This window comes from Oncorhynchus tshawytscha, linkage group LG11 (assembly GCF_018296145.1).
Source record: "Oncorhynchus tshawytscha isolate Ot180627B linkage group LG11, Otsh_v2.0, whole genome shotgun sequence".
Lineage (NCBI taxonomy): Eukaryota > Metazoa > Chordata > Actinopteri > Salmoniformes > Salmonidae > Oncorhynchus > Oncorhynchus tshawytscha.
Window position 1 is genome coordinate 35,817,233 of NC_056439.1, and position 26,358 is coordinate 35,843,590.

A 26,358-nucleotide genomic window follows, 5' to 3' on the forward strand; every position below is an offset into this window, starting at 1 on the left:
AGGGTCCATCTGTTAGTTATCATGTCTGTAATGACACTAGCAGCCTACAGTCAGTCACCCATTGCGCTTAATTATCGAAGACAGACACACTCATGACTTAATATGCGCATGCCTGGGGGTGATGCGGGGAGTTGTTTTAAGCAGCCTAACCGGTCAAATCAACGACTAAAATGACCAAATATTTATCCATGTCCAATATTTTTAATTCCTAGTAGAATATAACATTACGTCATAAAAGTGTAGTCTGACAAAATGCCGTCCTGAATGGTCTGAGACAAACGCATTGTGACAACCTCAAACTGGTCGAAAAGGATCTGAATAATATTTAGTCCAACTGTTGAAATATCGCAGACAGGGACCAGCAACCCCACAGATACATCTCACCTTCCTAATTTCGGAGAGGACAATGCGTCGAAACGATACCGCTCCCACTACACGCAAGGTGCAGGGAGGGATCTTCTTAGTAAGTGAATTATTAATATTTTTATCTCGAAAGTCATCCAACACTTTAGGAGATTGTAGTAGCCTAACCAGGTTCCCATCCACAGTTTTTATGTGAGTAAAGTCAACCGAGGTAAAGACGGTTTCAAGTTGTATATTCGCGCTTTCAAACCACTTGAGCCATAGACTCGAAATTATAGTGTCATGATGTTGGAAAAATTGCGCACAACATTGCACAGGTCTTATTTTCACGATTTGGAGATGAATTCGCTTTCCAAAGCTAATAAACGTGGAAGTGTCATAGCATTTTGTATTCCTAGTTGAATTAGTTATGGAGCATAAAACAAAGTACAAACTTTTTTAAACATTTGAATTTCAATAGCTCCTTGTTCATGTGACCTACTGGACTCAAACATGGTTCAGAATGTCCACTCAGTGGGCCTACACATTGCACATCCTTTAGTTTGTCCATTTTCATTTCACTTGATTTTACATGAATTTTTCAGAATTTAGAACTTCAATAGCTCCTTGTTCATGTGACCTACTGGACTCAAACAAACTACAGAATGTCCACAGACTACCCATCTATATTGCACACGCTAGTGAGGTAGGCTGCAGTGGGTTTGCTGGTCAATACATATACTGAACAGGGATGGAGAGTGAGCTACTGAGGTAGGCTGCAGTGGGTTTGCTGGTCAATACATATACTGAACAGGGATGGAGAGTGAGCTACTGAGGTAGGCTGCAGTGGGTTTGCTGGTCAATACATATACTGAACAGGGATGGAGAGTGAGCTACTGAGGTAGGCTGCAGTGGGTTTGCTGGTCAATACATATACTGAACAGGGATGGAGAGTGAGCTACTGAGGTAGGCTGCAGTGGGTTTGCTGGTCAATACATATACTGAACATGTAACGACAGTAATGGTGGCCAGTAAATCCATGAATAAAAATGTAATTTTGACAAATTAAACAGAAATTGTAGACCTTTAATCTTTTCCAACATGTCAACAGACACTTTACTTCAAATAAGTACAAAACATTTGTGTTAATTTTCTCTCTTTATCCCTGGTTTATGTACATTTCAGAGCCTCTTCAGTGTGGATAGGGTATATTGTAGATGGAGTATAGCATACATTTTCAACAACAGACAGCACTTCCAGTTTGTGTTCATCACTCTTTTGTCTTCATTCCTAGGCACAGCACATGGAACCACCGTTGGCATGAAAAACATTCAATCTAAAACAAAACAAAGCATAACACGTTGTAAATAATATCAAATATCAATGCAGTATAACGAATTAGCCATCCCTTGTGTTATATAATAAATTGTCTTACATGCCGTCACTGTTGTCAAAAGATTATAAACATTATAAATGAAGTTACTAACCCAGTCAGTCTTTGGGCCACATCCAGGTTCTTTATCAGTGGCACACATAAAGCAGCTTTGTTGAACTCTGAAATCATAGGCATGAACTGAACATATGGCTGTCCCACACAACTACATAAACATAAAGAATTTACATTTACTTTGAATTAAAAGTCATTACATACCAGACATTTTTAGGATATCCTCAGCCATTTCTTTTCGCAGTTGCTCCATGTGTTTTTGTGATGTTTCTATATCAGTTTGGGAGGGGATGTTGGAGAAGTTCTGTTGAGCTTCCTTGGCCATCTACACCAAAAAATAAAATAGAGTTTTTGACCTGATTGTCATATAACTGCTAACCATTCATTATTGAAAATTATCAAAAACTATCAAACCTGCATTACAAAGACCGTGCAGCTGAAAGTGTCCTGCTGCATGATGGGAGTTATTTCCCCTCCTTTCCACTTTATGTCCACCCAGTCGTCTTTTCCATGGCAGGATCTTCTCATTTTGAAGTATTCTCTTTTTTATGTAAACATAATGGAATTCTGATTAGTTTTAGGCAAATGAATACACAGGCCAAAATTGAATGCTGTTTTCCTTATCACTATAATCTAGTAGAGGTCATTTCCTGCATGCCCCATTCTACACACAACCTAAATTATAGGCACTGAACCATTTACAGGAGAATAATAAAAGTAGCAGATAGGATCCAACCCTATCACAGAGTGAATAAATGTAGAGTGTTTGTAGACTTTAAGAAAAAAAATATTAAGTGACAGTTTCATCAGTACGTGCTTAAAGAAAGTCATCACAAAGATGACAGGGCCCATTAAGTCTATGTCAATAGAGAATGAATTGTAAGCACCAAAGTGTGTTGAAGTGTGTTTGTCAAAATAATATCTGAAAATGTCAGTTGTTGAACATAATACTTATATTTGCAATAGCAATTTATGATATATGCAGTTGATGAAGGCATTTTTCAGCTATGATTTTACCACTCAGAATCCAGAATAGATTTGACAATGGGGCCAGCACAGGATAGCCCTTACAACAATCTACTTTTGTTCTTCTTGACTTATTATCTGATAAACTGTTACTGTGTGTCAAGAAAAGAGCCCCAGTTAGGGGTTAGTAAAAAAAGGCTGCTTTAGATTAAACACTATTGCCCTGTGTCCCTGTTCATAGGGGCATGAGAGACTAGTCAGTGGTAGAATTGAGTTGGCACTTTATTGGCCCCAACACCCACAGACCCACAAGGTTGGGGTTAGTCATGGACAGCATTTAGTAAACAAAATGCATTGACGCATTGTGTCTTCTAACTGTCCAAGAATAGGATCCAAAGTGTTCGGAAATATTTGTTCCAATAAATACAAAGGAGGATGTCTCTCCTCATACCTCTGGCACTTTAGTCAGACTGCCAGACTGTGTAAAAACTTTATGATGGGGCCGGCAACGGAGTTCCCATTGACTAAGCCCCACAGAGCCAATCAGGAGAGAATACATACAGGTCAAGGGTGCCAATTGAAAGTCGAGGTGTGTGTCTGCCTTTTGGATTACTCTCTCTTTACAGAGAAGAACCCATGTGGTTCAAGTCAAGAGCTACCCATCCCCTTTCAGTCTGCTCTGCGCATGTCTGAAAGTGACAGAGAGCCAGCAGCAAAGAGAGTTTTTCACAGTATGTATTACAATTATGTATGTATGTAAAATGCTTTGAAAAATTAATGTAAAAACGTGTGAGATGAAAATGGACAAACTAAAGTGTGTGCAATACATAGTCGTGTAGATAATCATTATATCATCTAAACCGCTGGGAAATGTCTTTTCCATAACCAAAAATAATTCTGCTGTTTGAAGCTGGTGTAAAAATCCGAAAGTAAAAGACACAAAAAAAACTTAAGAACTGGGAAGCATAGAAGTAGCTTGCCTAGAACATATCCACAGCTTCTTAGTCTTGCTTTCAGTGAGAATGACATATCTAACACACATTTCTATGTGCATTTGGTCTGGTCGCACAAAAAGTTACATATTGCAGCTTTAAATGTGGTATTATACTCTGGTTTGAACCCTATACAGGTACTCAAGGGGTTAACAAGTGGCAGCTCTGCTTCATGTGTTATCAATCTGGCTGTGGAAATGTAGTCATGTCAAACAGTCACCTTGGCTCTTATCACACAGCTCTCTCACTGTGACTAGTCTGAAACCCGTGGTGCGCAACCGACCAGCATTTTAAAGTGGAACCTACTCATGTAATGAGTTTGTTAAGGTGCTCTTCAAGGCAGTTTTCTGCTAGCCTGGTCCCAGATCTGTTTGGACTTTTGCCTACTCCATTGTCAAGCCAAATCAATCTGTCAAAAGTTGCTTGGTCACGTCACTTAATACAAACTGCAATTTCAACCACAACACGTATACGCTTTGATTTAAACATCAAAATACAAGTGCTTGCCTAGCTAACATCTCAATATTTCATGTTGTTGTTAAAAATGTAATTCTAAATTGAGGTTCCAGATGTTGTCATGGAATTATTCAATTTTATATTCAGCAGCTGATCAGTGACCTTGCACAATATTCAGATGCATATTGAATTGTTGAGATTCACAGAAAGGCCCAACTGTTTTTGAATGTCAATTCCATAACAGACTGAAACCCAGGCTAGATTTCTGCAGTTATGTTTAAAATAAAATTGCTCTCTCCAGCCCACCACCCTAGCCTTAGCCAGTGATTAAGATACGCTTACATGATATGCAAATACAATAGGTTCTATCTTCGTAAAAATAGTTGGTTCAATCACTGAGGTAGAGCATCTCCTTTGCTGTAAAATATGATCCAATTGAAACTGAGCAAGCCAATTGACAAAGCGAACAAATGTGATTAGACTGCCAAGTACTTTTCCTCCCCCTAATTCCAAGGATGTCCCTTAGTTTATCCTCACAGGTTCCATATTGCTCATAGGAGATGCCTTTTAATCAGCTGGTGTACAGTATTTCACTTTGACACTGTAGCTATAAAACAAGTAGAACTATGGACACCAGTATACCTTCTGTCTCACTCTGGCGCCACAGTACCCTGTTCCTGTCTGGGGGCTGGGGGCCACTTAACCTATTTACGCTCCAACTCCATCATCACTACTAAAGAGTCACTGTCTCCGACTGTAGTGGACTGATCCACAGAGTTTCTGGGCGATTCCACACCAGGAAGGCCCAAAACAATTTTTGGTATCTCAGGTTGTTCTGGCATAGAAACTTAATTGGGAGGAAGGATGTTTGATATGCTTTTTACATTTGAATCACAAACCATTTCTGAGAAAATCATAATGAACATGGCCATTTTAGGCCCCTTTTAGAACTATACATGCATCCGGTAAGACCCTATGTTCCGTGAAGCGTACATGATACAGACAACATTTGGTCACTATACTCCTTATAGTGTGCTCTAAATATAGAGTATTCCTGAAAGTACCCTTTTTGATTTGGACATTTTTTGGAACCATATACTTTTCCAGAGAGGGCGCTCTGCTACTTACTTTTGAAGATGTGAACCATTTTATTCATAGAAATTGACATTATAAGTCATTAACCAATTACATTCATCAAATCACCAGCAGTTCCCTTTGAATCCATTTTCCCATTCACTATGTTGGTGGTGCTCCTAAAATGTATCATAACTTCCAAAGTAGCAGAGCACCCACTCTGGAAATGTGATGTACTTGTAGAGTATATTATTTAAAAGAGGGGTTCCCAAACTTTAAAAAAAGTTTTTGTCACAAAACGGCCTGTGGGAAGTGACAAAGAGCTCTTATAGGACCAGTGCACAAATAATAATATAATAATAATAATAAATCATTTTGCTCTTTATTTAGCCATCTTACATATAAAACTTTATTTGTTCATAAAAAATGGTGAATAACTCACCACAGGTTAATGAGAAGGGTGTGCTTGAAAGGATGGATGCACATAATTCTGCAATGTTGGGTTGTATTGGAGAGAGTCTGTCTTAAATAATTTTACAGACACAGTCTGTGCCTGTATTTAGTTTTCATACTAGTGAGGGCCGAGAATCCACTCTCACATAGGTATGTGGTTGCAAAGGGCATCAGTGTCTTAACAGCGCGATTTGCCAAGGCAAGAAACTGAACGCAGCCCTATCCAGAAATCTAGCATTGGCTTCTGACTAAATTCAATTTTCACAGAACTGCTTGTTGCAATTTCAATGAGGCTCTCTTGTTCAGATATCAGTAAGTGGACTGGAGGCAGGGCATGAAAGGGATAACGAATCCAGTTGTTTGTGTTGTCCGTTTCGGGAAAGTACCTGATAAATTGCGCACCCAGCTCACTCAGGTGCTTCACTGTATCACATAATGACATTGTCTGTAAGCTTGAGTTAATTTGCACACAAAAAATCATAATGATGGAAAGACCTGTGTGTTGTCCTTGTTAATGCAGACAGAAAAGAGTTCCAACTTCTTAAGCATAGCCTCAATTTTGTCCCGCACATTGAATATAGTTGCGGAGAGTCCCTGTAATCCTAGATTCAGGTGAGAAAAAAACATCACCCAGATAGGTCAGTCGTGTGAGAAACTCGTCATCATGCAATCGGTCAGACAAGTGAAAATTATGGTCAGTAATTTAAAAAATGTGTCAATACCTTGCCCCTTGTAAAAGCGTTACATGGTCGCTGCCCATATCATTGCATAATGCAGAAAATACACAAGAGTTCAGGGGCCATGCTTTATAACAAAGTTAACCATTTTCACTGTAGTGTCCAAAACGTCTTTCAAGCTGTCAGGCATTCCCTTGGCAGCAAGAGCCTCTCAGTGGATGTTGCAGCGTACCCAAGTGGCGTCGGGAGCAACTGCTTGCACGCGTGTTACCACTCCACTATGTCTCCCTAACGGACATATACCAGGAGCTGTGCCAGGCCCGCCACGTCTGTTGACTCATCCAGCTGTAACACATATAATTCACTGGCTTGTATGCGAAGCAGTAATTGTTTCAAAACATCTCTTGACATGTCACTGATGCATTGTGAAACAGTGTTGTTTGATGGAGGCATTGTCTGTATAGTTTTTAAGGCCTTTACCCCCAGCATTGTCCCAGCCATTTTCACGGCAGCAGGAACAAATCAAATCAAAATTATTTATAAAGCTTCTTACATCAGCTGATATCTCAAAGTGCTGTACAGAAACCCAGCCTAAAACCCCAAACAGCAAGCAATGCAGGTGTAGAAGCACGGTGGCTAGGAAAAACTCCCTAGAAAGGCCAGAACCTAGGAAGAAACCTAGAGAGGAACCAGGCTATGAGGGGTGGCCAGTCCTCTTCTGGCTGTGCCGTGTGGAGATTACAACAGAACATGGCCAAGATGTTCAAATGTTCATAGATGACCAGCAGGGTCAAATAATTATAATCACAGTAGTTGTCGAGGGTGCAACAGGTCAACACCTCAGGAGTAAATGTCAGTTGGCTTTTCATAGCCAATTTGCCAATCTTGGTGTTCTCTGGCAAATGCCAAACGTCCTGCACGGTGTTGGGCTGTAAGCACAACCCCCACCTGTGGACGTCGGGCCCTCATACCACCCTCATGGAGTCTGTTTCTTTCAAATGAGCAGACACATGCACATTTGTGGCCTGCTGGTCATTTTGCAGGGCTCTGGCAGTGCTCCTCCTGCTCCTCCTTGCACAAAAGCGGAGGTAGCGGTCCTGCTGCTGGGTTGTTGCCCTCCTACGGCCTCCTCCACGTCTCCTGATGTACTGGCCTGTCTCCTGGTAGCGCCTCCATGCTCTGGACACTACGCTGACAGACACAGCGAACCTTCTTGCCACAGCTCGCATTGATGTGCCATCCTGGATGAGCTGCACTACCTGAGCCACTTGCGTAGGTTGTAGACTCCGTCTCATGCTACCACTAGAGTGAAAGCACCATCAGCATTCAAAAGTGACCAAAACATCAGCCAGGAAGCATAGGAACTGAGAGGTTCTCTGTGGTTATCACCTGCAGAACCACTCCTTTATTGGGGGTGTCTTGCTAATTGCCTATAATTTCCACCTGTTGTCTATTCCATTTGCACAACAGCATGTGAAATGTATTGTCAATCAGTGTTGCTTCCTAAGTGGACAGTTTGATTTCACAGAAGTGTGATTGACTTGGAGTTACATTGTGTTAAGTGTTCCCTTTTTATTTTTTTGAGCAGTGTATGATAATTTTTTTAGTCAAGATTCTAGCAGCCGTGTTTAGCACTAACTGAAGTTTATTTAGTGATTTATCCAGGTAGCCGGAAAGTAGAGCATTGCAGTAGTCTAACCTAGAAGTGACAAAAGCATGGATGAATTTTTCTGCATCATTTTTGGACAGAAAGTTTCTGATTTTTGTAAAGTTACGTAGATGGAAAAAAGCTGTCATTGAAACAGTCTTGATATGTTCGTCAAAACAGAGATCAGGGTCCAGAGTAACGCCGAGGTCCTTCACAATTTTATTTGAGACGACTGTGCAACCATCAAGATGAATTGTCAGATTCAACAGAAGATCTCTTTGTTTCTTGGGACCTAGAACAAGCATCTCTTGTCTGAGTTTAAAAGTAGAAAACTTGCAGCCATCCACTTCCTTATGTCTGAAACACAGGCTTCCAGCGAGGGCAATTTTGGGGCTTCACCATGTTTCATTGAAATGTACAGCTGTGTGTCATCCGCATAGCAGTGAAAGTTAACATTATGTTTCCGAATGACATCACCAAGAGGTAAAATATATGGTGAAAACAATAGTGGTCCTAAAACAGAACCTTGAGGAACACAGAAATTTACAGTTGATTTGTCAGAGGACAAGCCATCCACGGAGACAAACTGATATCTTTCCGACAGATCAGATCTAAACCAGGCCAGAACTTGACCATGTAGACCAATTTGGGTTTCCAATCTCTCCAAAAGAATTTGGTGATCGATGGTATCAAAAGCAGCACTAATGTCTAGGAGCACGAGGACAGATGCAGAGCCTCGGTCTAAGGCCATTAATGTTAAGCCTCCCCCCTACTTTTTCGAAAATTCTGTTAAAAATCGCGCAACATTTTGGCGTCCTGCTACTCAGGCCAGGAATATAGTATATGCATATGATTAGTATGTGTGGATAGAAAACACTCAGACGTTTCCAAAACTGTTTAAATCATGGCTGTGACTATAACAGAACGTCTGTTTCATCGAAAAGCGCAGGAAAATCTGATCACTGGAGATGGAAAAAAATATCCATGCGCCACTTCAACCCATTGTTAAAGGTGAACCGTATTAAATGAGGCCGAGGTTGCAGTACCTACAGCTTCCACAGGATGTATAGAGTCTTCTCATTTGATTCTGATTTGATTCTTGGTAGATCCGACCAAAGGGAACCGATTCCCTCCGACCACCAACTTGATGCATTGTCTCTGTGTTTTTCCGGACATTTTTTCCACACGACCAGCTATCGAATTTACATCGCCTCCTGATGATTTTTATAGCTTATTAACGTGTAGTAATACCTAAAGTTGCATTAGAAAGGTATTTCGAAGTGTTTTGTGAAAGTTTATCGTCGACTTTTTAACTTTTAAAAATGACGTTACGTTATGAAACGCTATTTTTTCCGTTTATCACACAGTCTTCATAGATCGATATCTAGGCTATATATGGACCGATTTAATCCAAAAAAAAGACCCAGTATTGATTATGGGACATCAAGGTGTGCCAAGAAAGAAGATGGTCAAAGGTAATGAATGTTTTATATTTTATTGTGCGGTTTGTGTAGCGCTGACTATGCTAATTCTTTTGTTTACATCCCCTACGGGTCTTTTGGGGTGTTGCATGCTATCAGATAATAGCTTCTCATGCTTTCGCCGAAAAGCATTTTAAAAATCTGACTCGGTGCCTAGATTCACAACGAGTGTAGCTTTATTTCAATACCAAGCATGTGTATTTTAATGAACGTTTGCGTTTTAACTAATACTATTAGCGTTTAGCGTAGCGCATTTGCATTTCCAGAGCTCTAGTTGGGACGTCTGCGTCTCAAGTAGGATCAAGAGGTTAAAAGGTAATTTACCACCTTCACAAATGCAGTCTCAGTGCTATGATGGGGTCTAAAACCAGACTGAAGCATTTCGTATACATTGTTTGTCTTCAGGAAGGCAGTGAGTTGCTGCGCAACAGCTTTTTCTAAAAGTTTTGAGAGGAATGGGAGATTCGATATAGGCCGATAGTTTTTTATATTTTCTGGGTCAAGGTTTGGCTTTTTCAAGAGAGGCTTTTTTACTGCCACTTTTAGTGAGTTTGGTACACATCCGGTGGATAGAGAGACGTTTATTATGTTCAACATAGGAGGGCCAAGCACAGAAATCAGCTCTTTCAGTAGTTTAGTTGGAGTAGGGTCCAGTACACAGCTTGAAGGTTTATAGAGGCCATGATTGTTTTCATCATTGTGTCAAGAGATATAGTACTAAAACACTTGAGTGTCTCCCTTGATCCTAGGTCCTGGCAGAGTTGTGCAGACTCAGGACAACTGAGCTTTGGAGGAATACACAGATTTAAAGAGGAGTCTGTAATTTGCTTTCTAATGATCATGATCTTTTCCTCAAAGAAGTTCATGAATTTATCACTGCTGAAGTGAAAGCCATCCTCTCTTGGGGAATGCTGCTTTCTAGTTAGCTTTGCGACAGTATCAAAAAGACATTTTGGATTGTTCTTATTTTCCTCAATTAAGTTGGAAAAATAGGATGATCGAGCAAGCTTTCCAAGCTAGTCGGAAGACTTCCAGTTTGGTGTGGCGCCATTTCCGTTCCATCTTTCTGGAAGCTTGCTTCAGAGCTCGGGTATTTTCCATATTAATTCCTCCACAATAGTATTGGGCTTGCCTGTCCTAGCCACTCGGTAGTTCACCATATACATGTAAGACGTTTCTAGCCCCTTCTTATTAATGATATCTGTTGCTTTTATACATGTCTTACTACACGAAAGTCGTCTTTATTCTCGCTCAAAAAACTGCCGTGGTTTATTTTTCAAATGGTCATGTTTCATTTCTAAATGTGAATCACATTTTTGTTTTGGTGTACCCCCGACGGCATTGCGTGTACCCCTGAGGGTGTACGTACCCCAGTTTGGGAATACCTGGTTTAAATCAATGTCCCAAAAATGTACAAAATCAAGGTTACTTTTGAGATATTTATACATTTGCGAAAAATTGTATTTCAGAATCTAGACATATGTTAGAGCGCACTATAAAGGAGTATAATGACACCAATATGTTGTCTGTATCATGTACGGTTCACGGATCATATGGTCTTACAGGAGGCACGTGTTGGTCTAAAAATGTGCCTAAAATTGCCACTTTCATCATGATTAGATATGTAACCTTCTCACCAGGCTCGAACTTGACTCTCATGATATTAACTTACGTTGAGTATCTCAACAGCATGGGATGTTAGGTGAGAAGGATATCTCCAATAAGAATCCCTATTGTATACTATCTAGGGTGATGACAAATAGGGTATTACCTTCAGATGGAATGATTAAGGTTTTTGTTATTGTATACGGATATACTTTCCCATGCATTAAATTAAATTGAAACAGGAAATGACTCCACCAAGGCAACATACATAAGGTTCAAAATGTGTATTATTACATTTTCAAAGCACCACATCAAAAAAAAAAAATAATAATAAACCCCAATGAGTCATGCACAACCCATGTCCAAATTATTTCAAGCTTGCTTAACCCCAGTTGGCGCGCGTTGGAGCTAAAAAAAATGACGACACACAAAGTCCCGAAGCACCCCACCGTTGTGGTTACTCACTACTCGTAGATATTCCCTCAGTGTAGTATGGCAGTTCCTGGCAGATTCCCTCACAAGATCCACAGCAAGCACAGCTATCAATGCAGACAGTACTCTTTAGCAGTAACCGATATCCCATGGGAACATGAACTCGTTAATCTTTCCCAAGCAATTCTCTCTCGGTTTCACACGATGCTAGGCTAAGCTCAAGGCTGTCAAATACCTCCACGATGAGACGGTAGCTTCAGTCTTTACTAAGTCTTTCTTAACAAAATTATAAGAATTATAAGAATTATTATAAAAATTATAAGAACTCTCTTATAAAATAAAATAGGTATTTCCCATCAAAACTCGGTTGATGGGTTTTGTTCTATTTTCATCATCTTCTGTTTCATTTTTCTTCACCAACGGTCAGAATGTAATGTCCATCCTTTTCTCAATGTCTCTGCCTCTCTTTTTTCCCCAGGCCTCCCATTAACCAGGTCAACTTTCCCATTGGCCACAGCTTAACAACCAACCTTATTGGTCAAACTTAAAAGTAAACCAACCTATTCACTTATACATTAAAGAAATATTTATTTTAAAGAAATGCATTAACCACATTACAATTCGGGAGCAATTCAATCCCCTTTTAAATATAATGCCAATTAATTATAACAAATAAACTCAGTGCTTGGTTCTAACAAGAATAAACTCAATACTTGGTTCTAACAAGGGTATGACATATATACAAAAAAAGCATACAAAACATACTTCCTCCCAATGAAGTTTATATGTGAGAATTGCCAGAACAATCTGAGATACCAAAAATATTTTTGCACTTTCCTGGCATTGAATCGCCCTTCCTACTTGTATTTCTGTATTTCTGTGTGCTAATGTGTGTGTTGTATTGTGTGTTCAGGTATTAAGCATTGTGTCCCCTCATCCAACAGCCAAAGCCTCAGAATGCCATCACCATTGCGGTGTCATCGCGTGTCCTCTTCAACATGGATAAGGAGCAGCAAATCTACGAACAGAAAGGCATGGAGGACTACCTCAAGTACCAGATAGAGCATGAGATGGAGCCCTTCGCCCCCGGCCCTGCTTTTCCTTTCGTTAAGGTCAGGGAAATAAAGACACACAGACAGACAGAAATACACCCAGAGCTTTGACATTGCCGACCATGTTCGTCAATGTGAATGATGTATGGTGAGAGCTTCTGTTTGACATGACCTCAGGCTCTGGAGGCAGTGAATACTCGGCTGAGGGAGCTGTACCCTGAGAGTGAGGAGCTCTTTGACGTTGTGCTCATGACCAACAGCCACGCACACGCCGGTCTCCGACTCATAAACACCATCAACCACCATCGTGAGTGCCTAATCACACACAGAGACACACACACCCATAAATACGTGCACACATGTACACAACCTGGCCATTGTGCTGTGAATGAGTACATCTTTCATTCAAATGTATTGTTATGCCCTGATAGTAGGTTGGGCTTAAGTGTACCAGGAGATGAGGGCTGTTCTGGTGCACTGATGATGAAGTTTCAGTTGATTTTTTCTTGCTCACAGATAAAACTGAAGAAGTGCAGAATTTTCATGGCTAATAATTAGGGATGCACCGGTATGACATTTTTGGCCGAAAAACAATACCGATAACTGATATAAAACATTATTTTTTAAGCATTCTAGTACAGTTAAAGAGTTTAATCAAACACACACACACACACGCTGACCAAAAAGGTATTTTGTTGGCATTTGCGTATGTCCCCATTCCCAGTAAAACATAATCAAAACCTATTTATTTCACTTGCTGTGCTGTTTCGTTGTTAATTTGTCCAGTTTCAACCAGGATTTCATCATACATGTCAAGCAGTGAAGTTTCAGCTCTGTCTGTCCGTGGCCTCTCTTCCTCAGTCCGCACTGTCACGGTGTCCGTTTCCCTCTTGTCCAGCTGTGTCTGTAACATTTCACCTAAACCCTGTTTCTTGTCTGCATCGAAGTAACACTCCTGGTACCTAGCATCGAGCATGGTGGTGACACAGTAAAGAGGCTCAGAGTGAATGCCACCGAATCACTTGTTCACAGCCTCTAGTAGAGTACTTTTGTAAGTTTTAACCCCACGGTCTGTGTCGGCAGTTTTGTTGAGCAGGCGTTTCAATGCCATGACAGAGGGTATCACGGCTGCTGCAGACGCAGTTGATGATCTTATTTCTCGAGTCAGTTGTTCGAATGGCGCTAGGAGTGTGTTCATGTTTCCAAGTTTCAAACATGTTCTCAAATGCCATTGAAATGGCAGCAGCGTTATGAGAACCAGCACTTTCTTGCAGTACGGTTTTCTTCAGGAGGAAATCCTCATCGTCCCACTGTGCTGTCAGACTCAGCATGCTCATGGGGCTGACATCGCTGGTCCAAATGTCAGTCATAAAGCTAATAGCAGTGACGCCCATAGCAAGTAGCTCATGGATATGTGTTTCAACAATACTGTTTTGGGCAACATCTGAAAAATAGTGCCTACTTGGTAGTGTGTACCGGAGCTCGAGGAGCTCGACCAGTTGGCGAAAGCCAACATAATCCTCGACAGAGAACAGTTGATTGTCAAGGGCAATAAATTACATTATCTTGGCGTTAATGGATTTCACCTTTGAGTTGTCTCGCTGAAATTTTCTTACTCTTTCAAATTATTGCTAAACTTGAACTTGTTTAGTTGTTGGAAGTGTGTGCTTAGTATTCTCAGCTTTTGTTCTGTGTAGCTCTGTATTTTTTGTGGCGTCATTACGTCATCTACCTTTATAGGTATGCACGTCATCTACCTACGTTATATAGGTATGCACGTCATCTACCTACGTTATATAGGTGTGCACGTCATCTACCTACGTTATATAGGTGTGCACGTCATCTACCTACGTTATATAGGTATGCACGACATCTACCTACATTATATAGGTATGCACGACATCTACCTACGTTATATAGGTATGCACGACATCTACCTATGTTATATAGGTATGCACGACATCTACCTACGTTATATAGGTATGCACGACATCTACCTACGTTATATAGGTATGCACGACATCTACCTACGTTATATAGGTATGCACGGCAGCTTTGACATCTGTTTTGCACATCGGCGTTAAACTAGACATCGGGCCAATGCCGATGTTGGTATTTTTAGCTAATATCGGCCGATTCCGATATGCTTACCGACTATATCATGCATCTCTACTAATAATGGCAAAACACTAATTTAAAATACATAATACGTGACATAAATAGAATACAGAACACTTGAAACATCACCGGACATTTTTCATGAAATGTTCAAATGTGATTGTAAAAATAAAATAATTTTTGGGGAAAACATTTAAGAACTAGTTATTATACAGTCTGATAGCAGTGGGTAGAGTGGCGTTTCACAGGTGGTTTGTGCAGGCTGTTATACAGGACAGTTTGTGGCTGTTTCTCAGGAGCCTGTTTGTGTTTCTCAGGAGCCTGTTTGTGCAGTTACCTATTTTTGGAGGGAGCAGGTTGTTCAATGCATGGTGTGCACTGTCTTTCACTAGGTGCACTGCAGCCTGCTCTCGCTGCTCTGCAGTGAAGGGAGCTGTGGTTGGACTGCTCCACCCCTGGAGATGATCCTCAAGGCCCTCCTCTGTACCCTGTCTAGTTGGGCCTGCTGCTTTTTACTGCATCCAACTAACAGCACTCCACCGTATCCCAGACAAGGCCTAACCAGTGTAGGGTATACTGTGACCAAATCTTCAGTGGGTAGGCCATTTCTGGCAAGAACAGTCAAAGTGCAGGGGTTTTGAGGCTTTCCTCACTGACTGCTAAACATGTGCGTCACTGAGGTTAGAGTCTAGATGAAAACCAAGATACTTGGTTGTTGTTACCACTGGTATTTTCTGTCCTACTATGATTAGTGGTGCAGGTTGTGGATGATCTCTAGAAAAACATATCCACATTTCCACAGACTTTTTCCCATTCAGGAGCATGTTGTTGGATGGGATCCACTCTTCCAGCTGCTTTGCCTTCAAGCCCATAGAAGTGTCCTCTTTGATGCTGGTTAATGGTATGGCTCAGGACAGCCCTACATCGTCTGCATATCCAGTGTCCAGAGTGTCACTGAAGACAACGTTTTTGATGGACATCTGAAGGAGAAACAGATATGGTGAAACCATGCCCCCTTGTGGTACACCAGAGGTGACCTCTGACTAAGGGCTAAATGTGCCATTTGCCATCACCCTCTGCCTTATTCTGGTGGTGTAGCTGTGGAGCCAGGCTAGTAACCTTGGATACAGTTCAATGTCAGACAGATGTTGCAGGAGCTTTGCGTGATCTACTCAATCAAAGGCTTTGGACATATCAGCTATTAACACCCTCACCATTGTTGGTTTTCTGGAATCTGTAGCTGCCAGCCAGGAGTGTGTGGCTTTCTCAAGGGTGGCAGTAGTGCTGGACTTTAGGAGATAGGCATACTGATTTGTGCCCTTTTTTATGATGAAGCTCTTCTGGATTTTTCCAAGGCATGAAGTTAGAGAGATCCGCCTCCAGTCACTCTTTGGACATGGGTTTGACAATTTAGGTGTGGGGACACACATTGTCAGTTTCCCAGGCAGCAGGAACAGCCCCCTGCCAGTAGGTGGTGTTAACTATGTGTGTGATGACAGGGGCTAGATCTTCTGCATGCTCTTTTAGTAGCCAGGCTGGAATGCTATCAGGCCCACCCGCTGTACGTGGGCTGATCTGGTCAGAGCTTGCTTTATCTAACCAATAGATAAACAGCTCAACCTGCCTTGTAGGTATGCGCAGGGGGAAGATGGCAAGACGCTTTTCCACGCCTCAGCAAAGAAGCCATTTAAAACATCAGCCACGTCGTCATCTTCAGTTCCCTCAACCTGTATTCTCACTCCTGATGTTTTCTTTCATCCCAGTCCTTTGTTAATGAAGTCCCACCATTCCTTAGGGTTTCTCTTCTTTAGGTCCTGGATTTTGTAGTAGTTTTTCTTTGCTTCCTTGATAAGCATTTGCAGTGTTTCTGTATTTTCTGCATTTCAATATTTCCCCCTCCATCTGTTGAAAATCTGTTTTACTGATGGCAGCCTTTATTTTTTTAGTCATCCAGGGCTTGTCCAGTGTTGTTGTTTTCTTATTGGCATGCATACATCAAGTGCAGTTTGAATGCAGGAGTTGAACGTCTACCCCTGTGCATTGATGATCACCACCTCGTATTTGGCAGACCAGTAAGTACTGGCCATACATCGTGCCAAGGCCTCCTGTCTGTTCTGGGTTACCAGACATCCTTTTTCCCCGCTGCACCTCGCTTCTCCCTCCTGATGTTGTGTTTGGGGAGAACAGCAGACATTTGTGATCACTAGATCCGACAGGAGCAAGTACAGTGGGGGTGTTGTAGTGATTCTTCATGATTTGTAATGATCAGATCTAGGATGGAGTCTACTCTGGTCTTGTCTTTGACCACTTGTTTCATGTCTGGATGGGAGTTTGTTAGCATCTTGATGGAGAGGTGATTAAAGTCCCCACACAGGATGAGACCCATTTCAGGATAGGACATGTGTTCTGCTGAAGTGTTTTCTCATTTGCCCATGGTGGATGTTAGAGTATTCCCACTACCAGAGTTGAAACTGAGCTGGGGAGTCGTTTAGGACGAAGCTGAAGCCACACACACTCAAACTCCTCTTTCTCTAGATCAGTTCTTATCTTTTCCTGCATACTGTGATTCACATACATAGCTACGCCCCCTCCTCTCATCCCTTCTCTGGACCTGTCATTTCTTCTATGAAAAAGAGAGTCATCTGGGATATTTTCGTGGACCCATGTTTCAGTGACACATCCCATGTCTGCATTTACTGATTGAAGTAGCAGTTCAAATGCATCCACTTTGCTTATCAATGATCTTGAATTAGAAACAAGCACATTCAGAGTCTCTGGGGTATTTCTGGACGTATTTGTGACATCACATAATTCAGTTAGATTCCAAAACGTTTGGCCAATCCAATGTTATCAGAACCATGCTTAATATGTTAAAAGAGCAGGAAAAGTATGCATTGCACCAAAAACACAACTATAAAATACAAACATTTCAAACATTGTAACACATGTTACTCTTGAACAGATGATGGTGCTCTGGGTGCTCCACACAGCTGATCGTTCCCATTTCCACACAGACTGTAAGAGCCAGTGTCCCTCAGAACACACGTCAGCTTAAAACTTCACAAAAATAACTTTAGCTGTTTGGGTTTTGTCCAAATACATCATCATGATGATGTGACTGGTGACACTTCAAGGTTACTTTCTAAATGTAATCTGTTACAGTTACTAGCTACCTGTAACGTAACTTTTGGATTATCAGAATGTATATGGATTTGGATTACCCAAATCTAATTACTTTCAGTGACTTTTAGATTACTTTCCCTTTAGGAGGCGCAGATTAGTATCTGGCACATCTACACGGCCATAAAATCTGATTTTAAACCTAACCTTAACCACACTGCTAACCCTAATGCCTAACCCTATCCTTGAATTAAGACTAAAAAGCTCATTTATGTTTTCATACATTTTTACAATATAGCAAATTTAGACTTTGCAGCTGGCCCATCTATCAGAAATTGCACAGTTCTGCCTCAAGGATAAGACTCATCCCAATAAACATCAACCTGCTTAAAACTTCTTACGGCTAGGGGGTACTATTTTCACGTCCGGATGAAAAGTGTGCCCAAACTAAACTGCCTGCTACTCAGGCCCAGAAGCTAGGATATGTATATAATTGGTAGAAACACTCTAAAGTTTCTAAAACTGTTAAAATTATGTCTGTGAGTATAACAGAACTTATTTGACAGGCGAAACCCTGAGGACAAACCATCCAGGATTTATTTTTGAGGTCACTCTTTTCAATGGGTTTTCTATGTGGATCTAGATTGCTAAGGCACTTGCTTGCAGTTCCTATCGCTTCCACTAGATGTCAACAGTCTTTAGAAATTGGTTGATGTTTTTCCTTTGAGAAATGAAGAAGTAGGGCTGTTCAGAACGAGGGTCGAGTCTAGTGTACTGTTGTGGTTGGGGGCGTGCGACCTGAAAGCTCGCTCCACTTTGTCTTCGTCCGGTATTGAACACAGTTCATCCCGTCTTAAATTGTATTGATTATTTACATTTAAACATATCTAAAGTTGGATTAGGAAAGTTTTTTGAAATGTTTGGATCAAGTTTACTTTGTAGTCATGTTGCGCGAGTTGGAACCGGTGTTTATCTTGATCTATCGCGCCAAATAAATGGACATTTTGGAGATATTACGACAGAATTTATCAAACAAAAGGACCATTTGTGATGTTTAATGGACATATTGGAGTGCCAACAGAAGAAGATCTTCAAAGGTAAGGCACGAATTCTATCGTTATTTCTGACTTTTGTGTCGCGCCTGGTGGGTTGAAATGTGATTTTCATGTGTTTGTTTGATGGGGTGCTGTCCTCAGATAATAGCATGGTTTGCGTTTGCGGTAAAGCCTTTTTGAAATCTGACACTGTGGCTGGATTAACAAGAAGTTCATCTTTAAACCAATGTATAACACTTGTATGATTTATTATTATGACTATTTCTGTTTTTGAATTTGGCGCACTGCTATTTCACTGGGTGTTGTCATATTGCCGCGCAAAGGGATCACTAAGAAGTTTTAAAAGGCATTAGAATAAGACAATAATGAAAATTACCAATTGAATGACATCTATTGCAGGATAAATCTATGTTACAGTTGACATAGTTGGCCATAAATGGATGCTGCGCTTTACTTTATGGGTTGGTTAAGTAGGCTTCTTCTAACCCATTGCTTTCCACTACAGATAATAATATGATTAGGCTATATCTTTATATTTAAAAAAGGAGTCTGTCAGATTTCCAGTCTTTCCAATTAATTTAATACTCCCTGATCTTCAAGAATAGGACTTGGAAATATGAAAATATAGTTTAGCCAGATTCGTTTTTGGGTTATGCTCAGGTAAAACAAAGTCTAATTATCCTAATCCGTTGTTGTTTTTTGTCATGATGGACTGATGGACTCACTACCAAAAATTGGTACTTGCATGTGAAAAACTAGATGGTAATTTTCTATTAAGAAAATAAAAGCCCCATTCATGGTCTTCATAAATTATACTAGATTTGGACCACAATACCACAGCGGAGTTTAAGAAGGGAGAAACTAAAACACATTTTTCACTTGCTGTCCACTGGCGCGTGGCGTATTCATTACTCCAATTCTGTTGCAAAATGTTTCTTAAACGGAAGCAAGCGGAACAATGGGGAGGGATCTACCTGAATTTGTCAAAAATAACCTCTTGTTTTTCTCTGTTTCCGTAATGAATACACCCTGAGGTGTATTCACCTGAGGTTCTGGGCCCTGGGGGTGGAGGGGTGTGGGTAATGGTGGGGTCAGTCCTCTCACCCCCTACCCTCACTAAAATACCCTGGCCAAGTGGAAACATCTGCTCTGCCTGAGCCCCTATCTCAGGCTCTTTCCTTCCATCAAACCTCAATCCAATTTTTTTCTCTCCCTACTCCTCTCTAGGGATTTTCTCTCTTTGTATCTCCCTAGCCGTTGGCAACTGTTATCTCATCCCCAGAGTGTATTCAGATATACAGCTGCTCAAACACAGCTCCATTGGCTCTCCTCAGACTCTGCTGGCACTGTTGGTATTGGGCTGCAGCTCATTGATTCAGTGCAACACTGAAGTTTTTATGATCGAACAATACAATCGCCACACTCCCTTTTTCTGGGAGTATAATCCATCTGGCCACAGCATGACGAATTTCTGATTTACAGCCAGAAACCATAACATTGACTCTATGCCCTTCTCTCTTTCCTCTGCAGAGCTCTTCATTGAGCGTTTCTGTATGACGGGTGGGAACAGTCCCATTGGGTACCTGAAGGCTTACCACACTAACCTGTACCTGTCTGCTGACCCCATGAAGGTCCGAGAAGCCCTGGAGGAGGGTAAGTGGACAGAGAGCATAGTCTTGTTAGTTACACTCTTAGAAAAAAGGTGCTATCTAGAACCTAAAAGGGTTCTTCAGCTGTTCCCATAGGAGAACCTTTTGAAGAACCCGTTTTGGTTCCAGATAGACCCATTTTGGGTTCCATGTAGAACCCTTTCCTCAGAGAGTTCTACATGAAACCCAAAAGGGTTATATCTGGAACCAAATAGGGTTCTCCTATGGGGACAGCCGAATAACCTTTTTCTCTAAGAATGTACTGTCAGTCTTATCGATGGACACGTAAGACAGTTATCTAGTTGTTTAATACAGCAAAAGAAGCTTACCTTGATCAAGTGATACTGAGTAATCTCCCACTGTCTGTCTCTCTCACTCTCTCTCCCTTTATCTCTGCCTCTCTATCTCTCTCTCTCAGGAATCGCAGCAGCCACCATGTTTAATCCACCAGAGAAGAGAACAGAAGTGTCAGAGACTCAGCTGCGGGTGGCATTCGATGGGGACGCAGTGCTCTTCTCTGACGAGTCAGAGCGCATCTTTAAGGCCCACGGACTGGACAAGTTCTTTGAGCATGAGAAGACACACGAAAACACGCTTCTTGATCATGTATGTCCACGTATCATTCTATAACACAATAGTTTGTAAATTGACAAAGCAATATCCCTCTGTACTTCATATGGATGAAGGAATCTAGTGCGGGCAGAAGAGGTTTGGTGTCTCTGTCGATTTTAAGTGACACATGTTCAGTGTTTGGGCTCATCGTGCAGCAACTCCCTCTCTCTCCTTCTCTCTTCCTCTCAGGGACCACTGAAAGGGTTCCTGGAGTCTCTGGGGAAGCTGCAAAAGAAGTTCTATGCCAAGGATCAGCGTCTGGACTGCCCCATCCGTACCTACCTGGTGACGGCACGCAGCGCAGCCAGCTCAGGCACCCGGGCCCTGAAGACACTGCGATCCTGGGGCCTGGAGACAGACGAGGCCCTCTTCCTTGCTGGGGCCCCTAAGGGGCCAATGCTGGAGAAGATCCGGCCTCACATATTCTTTGACGATCAGTTGTTCCATGTGGAGGGAGCTTCGCAGCTGGGGACCGTGGCAGCTCATGTGCCATATGGTGTGGCTCAGAAACTGCCCCAGCAGAAGCCTGCTAAGGAGAACACTAAAGACTTTAGCGCTGCCACCAAGTAGTCTGGATTTCACTCTCTTCCCTAACCCAAGGGACAATAAAACAGCATTGTGTATTTGAATGAGACAGTCCTTTTCAGTGCCCTCAGTTATCTGGGGAGAGAATCACATGACAATGGGAGAAGCATAGAGGGAGGTCATGCCATTTTCACCTGTGTCATGTGTCATCACAAGAGACAGTGCCAGTAGATGTAAAACAAAACGTCAAATATCGTATGCCCAAAAAGTGCTGCACATACATACCCAGATCTTGACCTACCAAGGTAAAAGAACTGGAATTGTATCTAATTAACTCTGTCAGACCAGGAAAAATATAATTTTACAGCAATTCCTCAAATAGAATCTGCACACAATTGCAAGGTCTATCGCCAGTCCTGCATGATGTAATAATGCTGTGAAATTGTGAACATTTTAATACCATTTTAGTGTTAGAAATGTTTAAAAATACATGTCTCTTTGCTAATAAGCTAATTTTTGTTTCATTTTAATTGAATACAATCACCGTAAGGTACTTAATTGTTACCCAGAAATGATTTAATATTTAGATGGAAACAGCTCCATAGCATTAACATTCTGAAAACCATCATTTACATCCAAAAATCCACCCAAATATAGACTATACAATAGTTGTGGAGTTTACAAATCTGTGAATTGTAGCAACATCATGATGAAACTCCAGAACCCCAAAATGTATAAATGCATTATCTCAGTCTATACAGATATTTGGCAATACAGTATTTGTAACATTGAGGGGGAGGGGTGATATTAAAAACCTACAGTAGACTGTACCTGTATCATTTCAGCATATCACATTTATCTTAGGTTGAAAACGGAATATGTATTGCATGTTATTGACGTCATTGTTTGTTCTATTATTTTGTTTCTAATCTAGGAAACCTTTATTTAGTACCTTTGGTGTACTTTTGTTTGCTCCTCATGCACGTTACTATATGTGCTGTATGGCTGCGTTTACAGACATCCCAATTCTGATCTATTTCCAATAATTGGTCTTTTGACCAAGATATTAGATATTTTTCAGAGCTGAAGACCAATTAGTGATAAAAAAGATCAGAACTGGGCAGCCTGTGTAAACATTTAGTGCAATCCTAGCTCCTTTGGATGTCCCTAGCCTAAACCCTAACCTTAACCATTCTAAATGTCCATTTAAATGGTGTAGGGACGTCCTAAGAATCCTGGATACCCTGTCTAAACGCAGCCTATGCAATGTTAACCTAAAGTGCAAAAATGGACAACCTCCTCTCACTTTATAAACATGGGCACTGAGCCATTCTGTAAAAACATGGCTTCTGTGAGGAGATGGCATAATGTGTAAATTATATGGCTTTTATATTTGTTTATTGACATTTATTCCATTCAATCATCCCATATCCTGTGTTATGATACTGGTGGTTTGTACGGTTGTGGCTATCAGTACAGCTTCATTTAGTCACATCAAGAAAAACTACAGTCTGTAGCCATGAACTACTACTGGTAGGGCCAGTCATGTATAGCCATAAGGGACATTTTGGTGACCTTATTTGACCTTTTCTGCTGCTTTTGAGACATGGTTCGATCCCTCTTTCGGGCATTACTTGTTGAGTAAATAAAACACAAAAAAATCATGATACAGTAACTATTGGTCACTCTATATGTTCCGGGCCTCTTCTGATGGCATTGAGGAGTACACCACACGAGTAACTGGCTTTATCAATAAGTGCATCGAGGACATCGTCCCCACAGTGCTATGTACATACCCCAACCAGAAGCCATGAATTACAGGCAATATTCGCACTGAGCTAAAGGGTAGAGCGGCCGCTTTCAAGGAGCGGGACTCTAACCCAGTAGCTTATAAGAAATCCCGCTATTCCCTCTGACGAACCATCAAACAGGCAAAGCGTCAATAAAGGACTAAGATCGAATAGTACTACACCGGCTCTGACGCTCGTCGGATGTGGCAGGGTTTGCAAACTATTACAGACTACAAAGGGAAGCACAGACGAGAGCTGCCCAGTGACACAAGCCTACCAGACAAGCTTCCCATTGACACAAGCCTACTAGACGAGCTAAATAACTTCTGTGCTCGCTTCGAGGCAAGTAACCCAAACATGCAGTACAGCTTCATTTAGTCACATCAAGAAAAACTGCAGTCTGTAGCCATGAACTACTACTGGTAGGGCCAGTCATGTATAGCCATAAGGGACATTTTGGTGACCTGCATGAGAGCATCAGCTGTTCCGGACGACTGTGTGATCATGCTCTCCTCAGCTGATGTAAGACCTTTAAACAGGTCCACATTCACAAGGCCGCAGAGCCAGATGTATTACCAGAACGTGTACTCTGAATATGCGCTGACCAACTGGCAAGTGTCTTCACTGACATTTTCAACCTCTCCCTGTCTGAGTCTGTAATACCAGCATGTTTCAAGCAGACCACCATAGTCCCTGTGCCTAAGAACACTAAGGTAACCTGCCTAAATGACTACCGACCCGTAGCACCTTTAGTTACCTTCACAATGACTACCGACCCGTAGTTACCTTCACGTCTGTAGCCATGAAATGCTTTGAAATGCTGGTCATGGCTCACATCAACACCATTATCCCAGAAACCCTAGACCCTCTTCAATTTGCATACCACCCCAACAGATCCACAGATGATACAATCTCTATTGCACTCCACACTGCCCTTTCAGACCTGGACAAAAGGAACACCTATGTGAGAATGCTAATCATTGACTACAGCTCAGCGTTCAACACCATAGTGCCCTCAAAGCTCATCACTAAGCCAAGGATCCTGGGACTAAACACCTCCCTCTGCAACTAGATCCTGGACTTCCTGACGGGCCGTCCCCAGGTGGTGAGGGTAGGTAGCAACACATCTGCCACGCTGACCCTCAATACTGGAGCTCCTAAGGGTTGCGTGCTCAGTCCCCTCCTGTACTCCCTATTCACCCACGACTGCATGGCCAGGCATTACTCCAACACCATCATTAAGTTTGCAGATGACACAACAGTGGTAGGCCTGATCACCGACAACAACGAGACAGCCTATAGGGAGGAAGTCAGAGACCTGGCCGGGTGGTGCCAGAATAACAACCTATCCCTCCACGTAACCAAGACTAAGGAGATTATTGTGGACTACAGGAAAAGGAGGACCGAGCACGCCCCCATTCTCATCGACGGGGCTGTAGTGGAGCAGGTTGAGAGCTTCAAGTTCCTTGGTGTCCACATCAACAACAAACTAGAATGGTCCAAACACACCAAGACAGTTGTGAAGAGGGCACGACAAAGCCTATTCCCCATCAGTAAACTAAAAAGATTTGGCATGGGTCCTGAGATCCTCAAAAGGTTCTACAGCTGCAACATCGAGAGCATCACTGCCTGGTATGGCAATTGCTCGGCCTCTGACCGCAAGGCACTACAGAGGGTAGTGCGTACGGCCCAGTACATCACTGGGGCTAAGCTGCCTGCCATCCAGGACCTCTACACCAGGCGGTGTCAGAGGAAGGCCCTAAAAATGATCAAAGACACCAGCCACCTCAGTCATAAACTGTTCTCTCTACTACCACATGGCAAGCGGTACCGGAGTGCCAAGTCTAGGACATAAAGGCTTCTCAACAGTTTTTACCCCCAAGCCATAAGACTCCTGAACAGGTAACTAAATGGCTATTTGGACTATTTGCATTGTGTGCCTCCCAAACCCTCTTTTTACGCTGCTGCTACTCTTTGTTTATCATATATGCATAGTCACTTTAACTATACAAATCAAATCAAATTTTATCTGTCACATACACATGGTTAGCAGATGTTAATGCGAGTGTAGCGAAATGCTTGTGCTTCTAGTTCCGACAATGCAGTAATAACCAACGAGTAATCTAGCTAACAATTCCAAAACTACTACCTTATACACACAAGTGTAAAGGGATTAAGAATATGTACATAAAGATATATGAATGAGTGATGGTACAGAGCGGCATAGGCAAGATGCAGTAGATGGTATCGAGTACAGTATATACATATGAGATGAGTATGTAAACAAAGTGGCATAGTTTAAAGTGGCTAGTGATACATGTATTACATAAAGATGCAGTAGATGATATAGAGTACAGTATATACGTATACATACGAGATAAATAATGTAGGGTATGTAAACATTATATTAAGTAGCATTGTTTAAAGTGGCTAGTGATATATTTTACATCAATTCCCATTATTAGAGTGGCTGGAGTTGAGTCAGTGTGTTGGCAGCAGCCACTCAATGTTAGTGGTGGCTGTTTAACAGTCTGATGGCCTTGAGATAGAAGCTGTTTTTCAGTCTCTCGGTCCCAGCTTTGATGCACCTGTACTGACCTCGCCTTCTGGATGATAGCGGGGTGAACAGGCAGTGGCTCGGGTGGTTGTTGTCCTTGATGATCTTTATGGCCTTCCTGTGACATCGGGTGGTGTAGGTGTCCTGGAGGACAGGTAGTTTGCCCCCGGTGATGCGTTGTGCAGACCTCACTACCCTCTGGAGAGCTTTACGGTTGTGGGCGGAGCAGTTGCCGTACCAGGCGGTGATACAGCCCGACAGGATGCTCTCGATTGTGCATCTGTAGAAGTTTGTGAGTGCTTTTGGT

At 41.8% G+C, this 26,358-nt stretch overlaps 2 protein-coding genes across 2 annotated transcripts; one reads left to right on the plus strand and one right to left on the minus strand.

The window, feature by feature from the left end:
• The first annotated feature begins 194 nt into the window (after positions 1 to 194).
• Positions 195 to 22,529, plus strand: LOC112261872 (cytosolic 5'-nucleotidase 1A-like). The gene is made up of 6 exons (XM_024437501.2): positions 195 to 463; positions 12,518 to 12,685; positions 12,803 to 12,932; positions 20,449 to 20,571; positions 20,986 to 21,173; positions 21,369 to 22,529. The coding sequence occupies exons 1-6, from the start codon at positions 407 to 409 to the stop codon at positions 21,747 to 21,749; spliced, it is 1,047 nt and encodes a 348-aa protein (XP_024293269.1). The 5' UTR covers positions 195 to 406; the 3' UTR covers positions 21,750 to 22,529.
• On the minus strand, positions 1,433 to 2,392 carry wu:fc27b11. The gene is made up of 4 exons (XM_042330061.1): positions 2,204 to 2,392; positions 1,994 to 2,114; positions 1,830 to 1,896; positions 1,433 to 1,678 (listed from the first exon to the last, which is right to left on the minus strand). Exons 1-4 carry the CDS (start codon positions 2,315 to 2,317, stop codon positions 1,633 to 1,635), a joined length of 348 nt encoding a protein of 115 aa, XP_042185995.1. The 5' UTR covers positions 2,318 to 2,392; the 3' UTR covers positions 1,433 to 1,632.
• Positions 22,530 to 26,358: the final 3,829 nt, after the last annotated feature.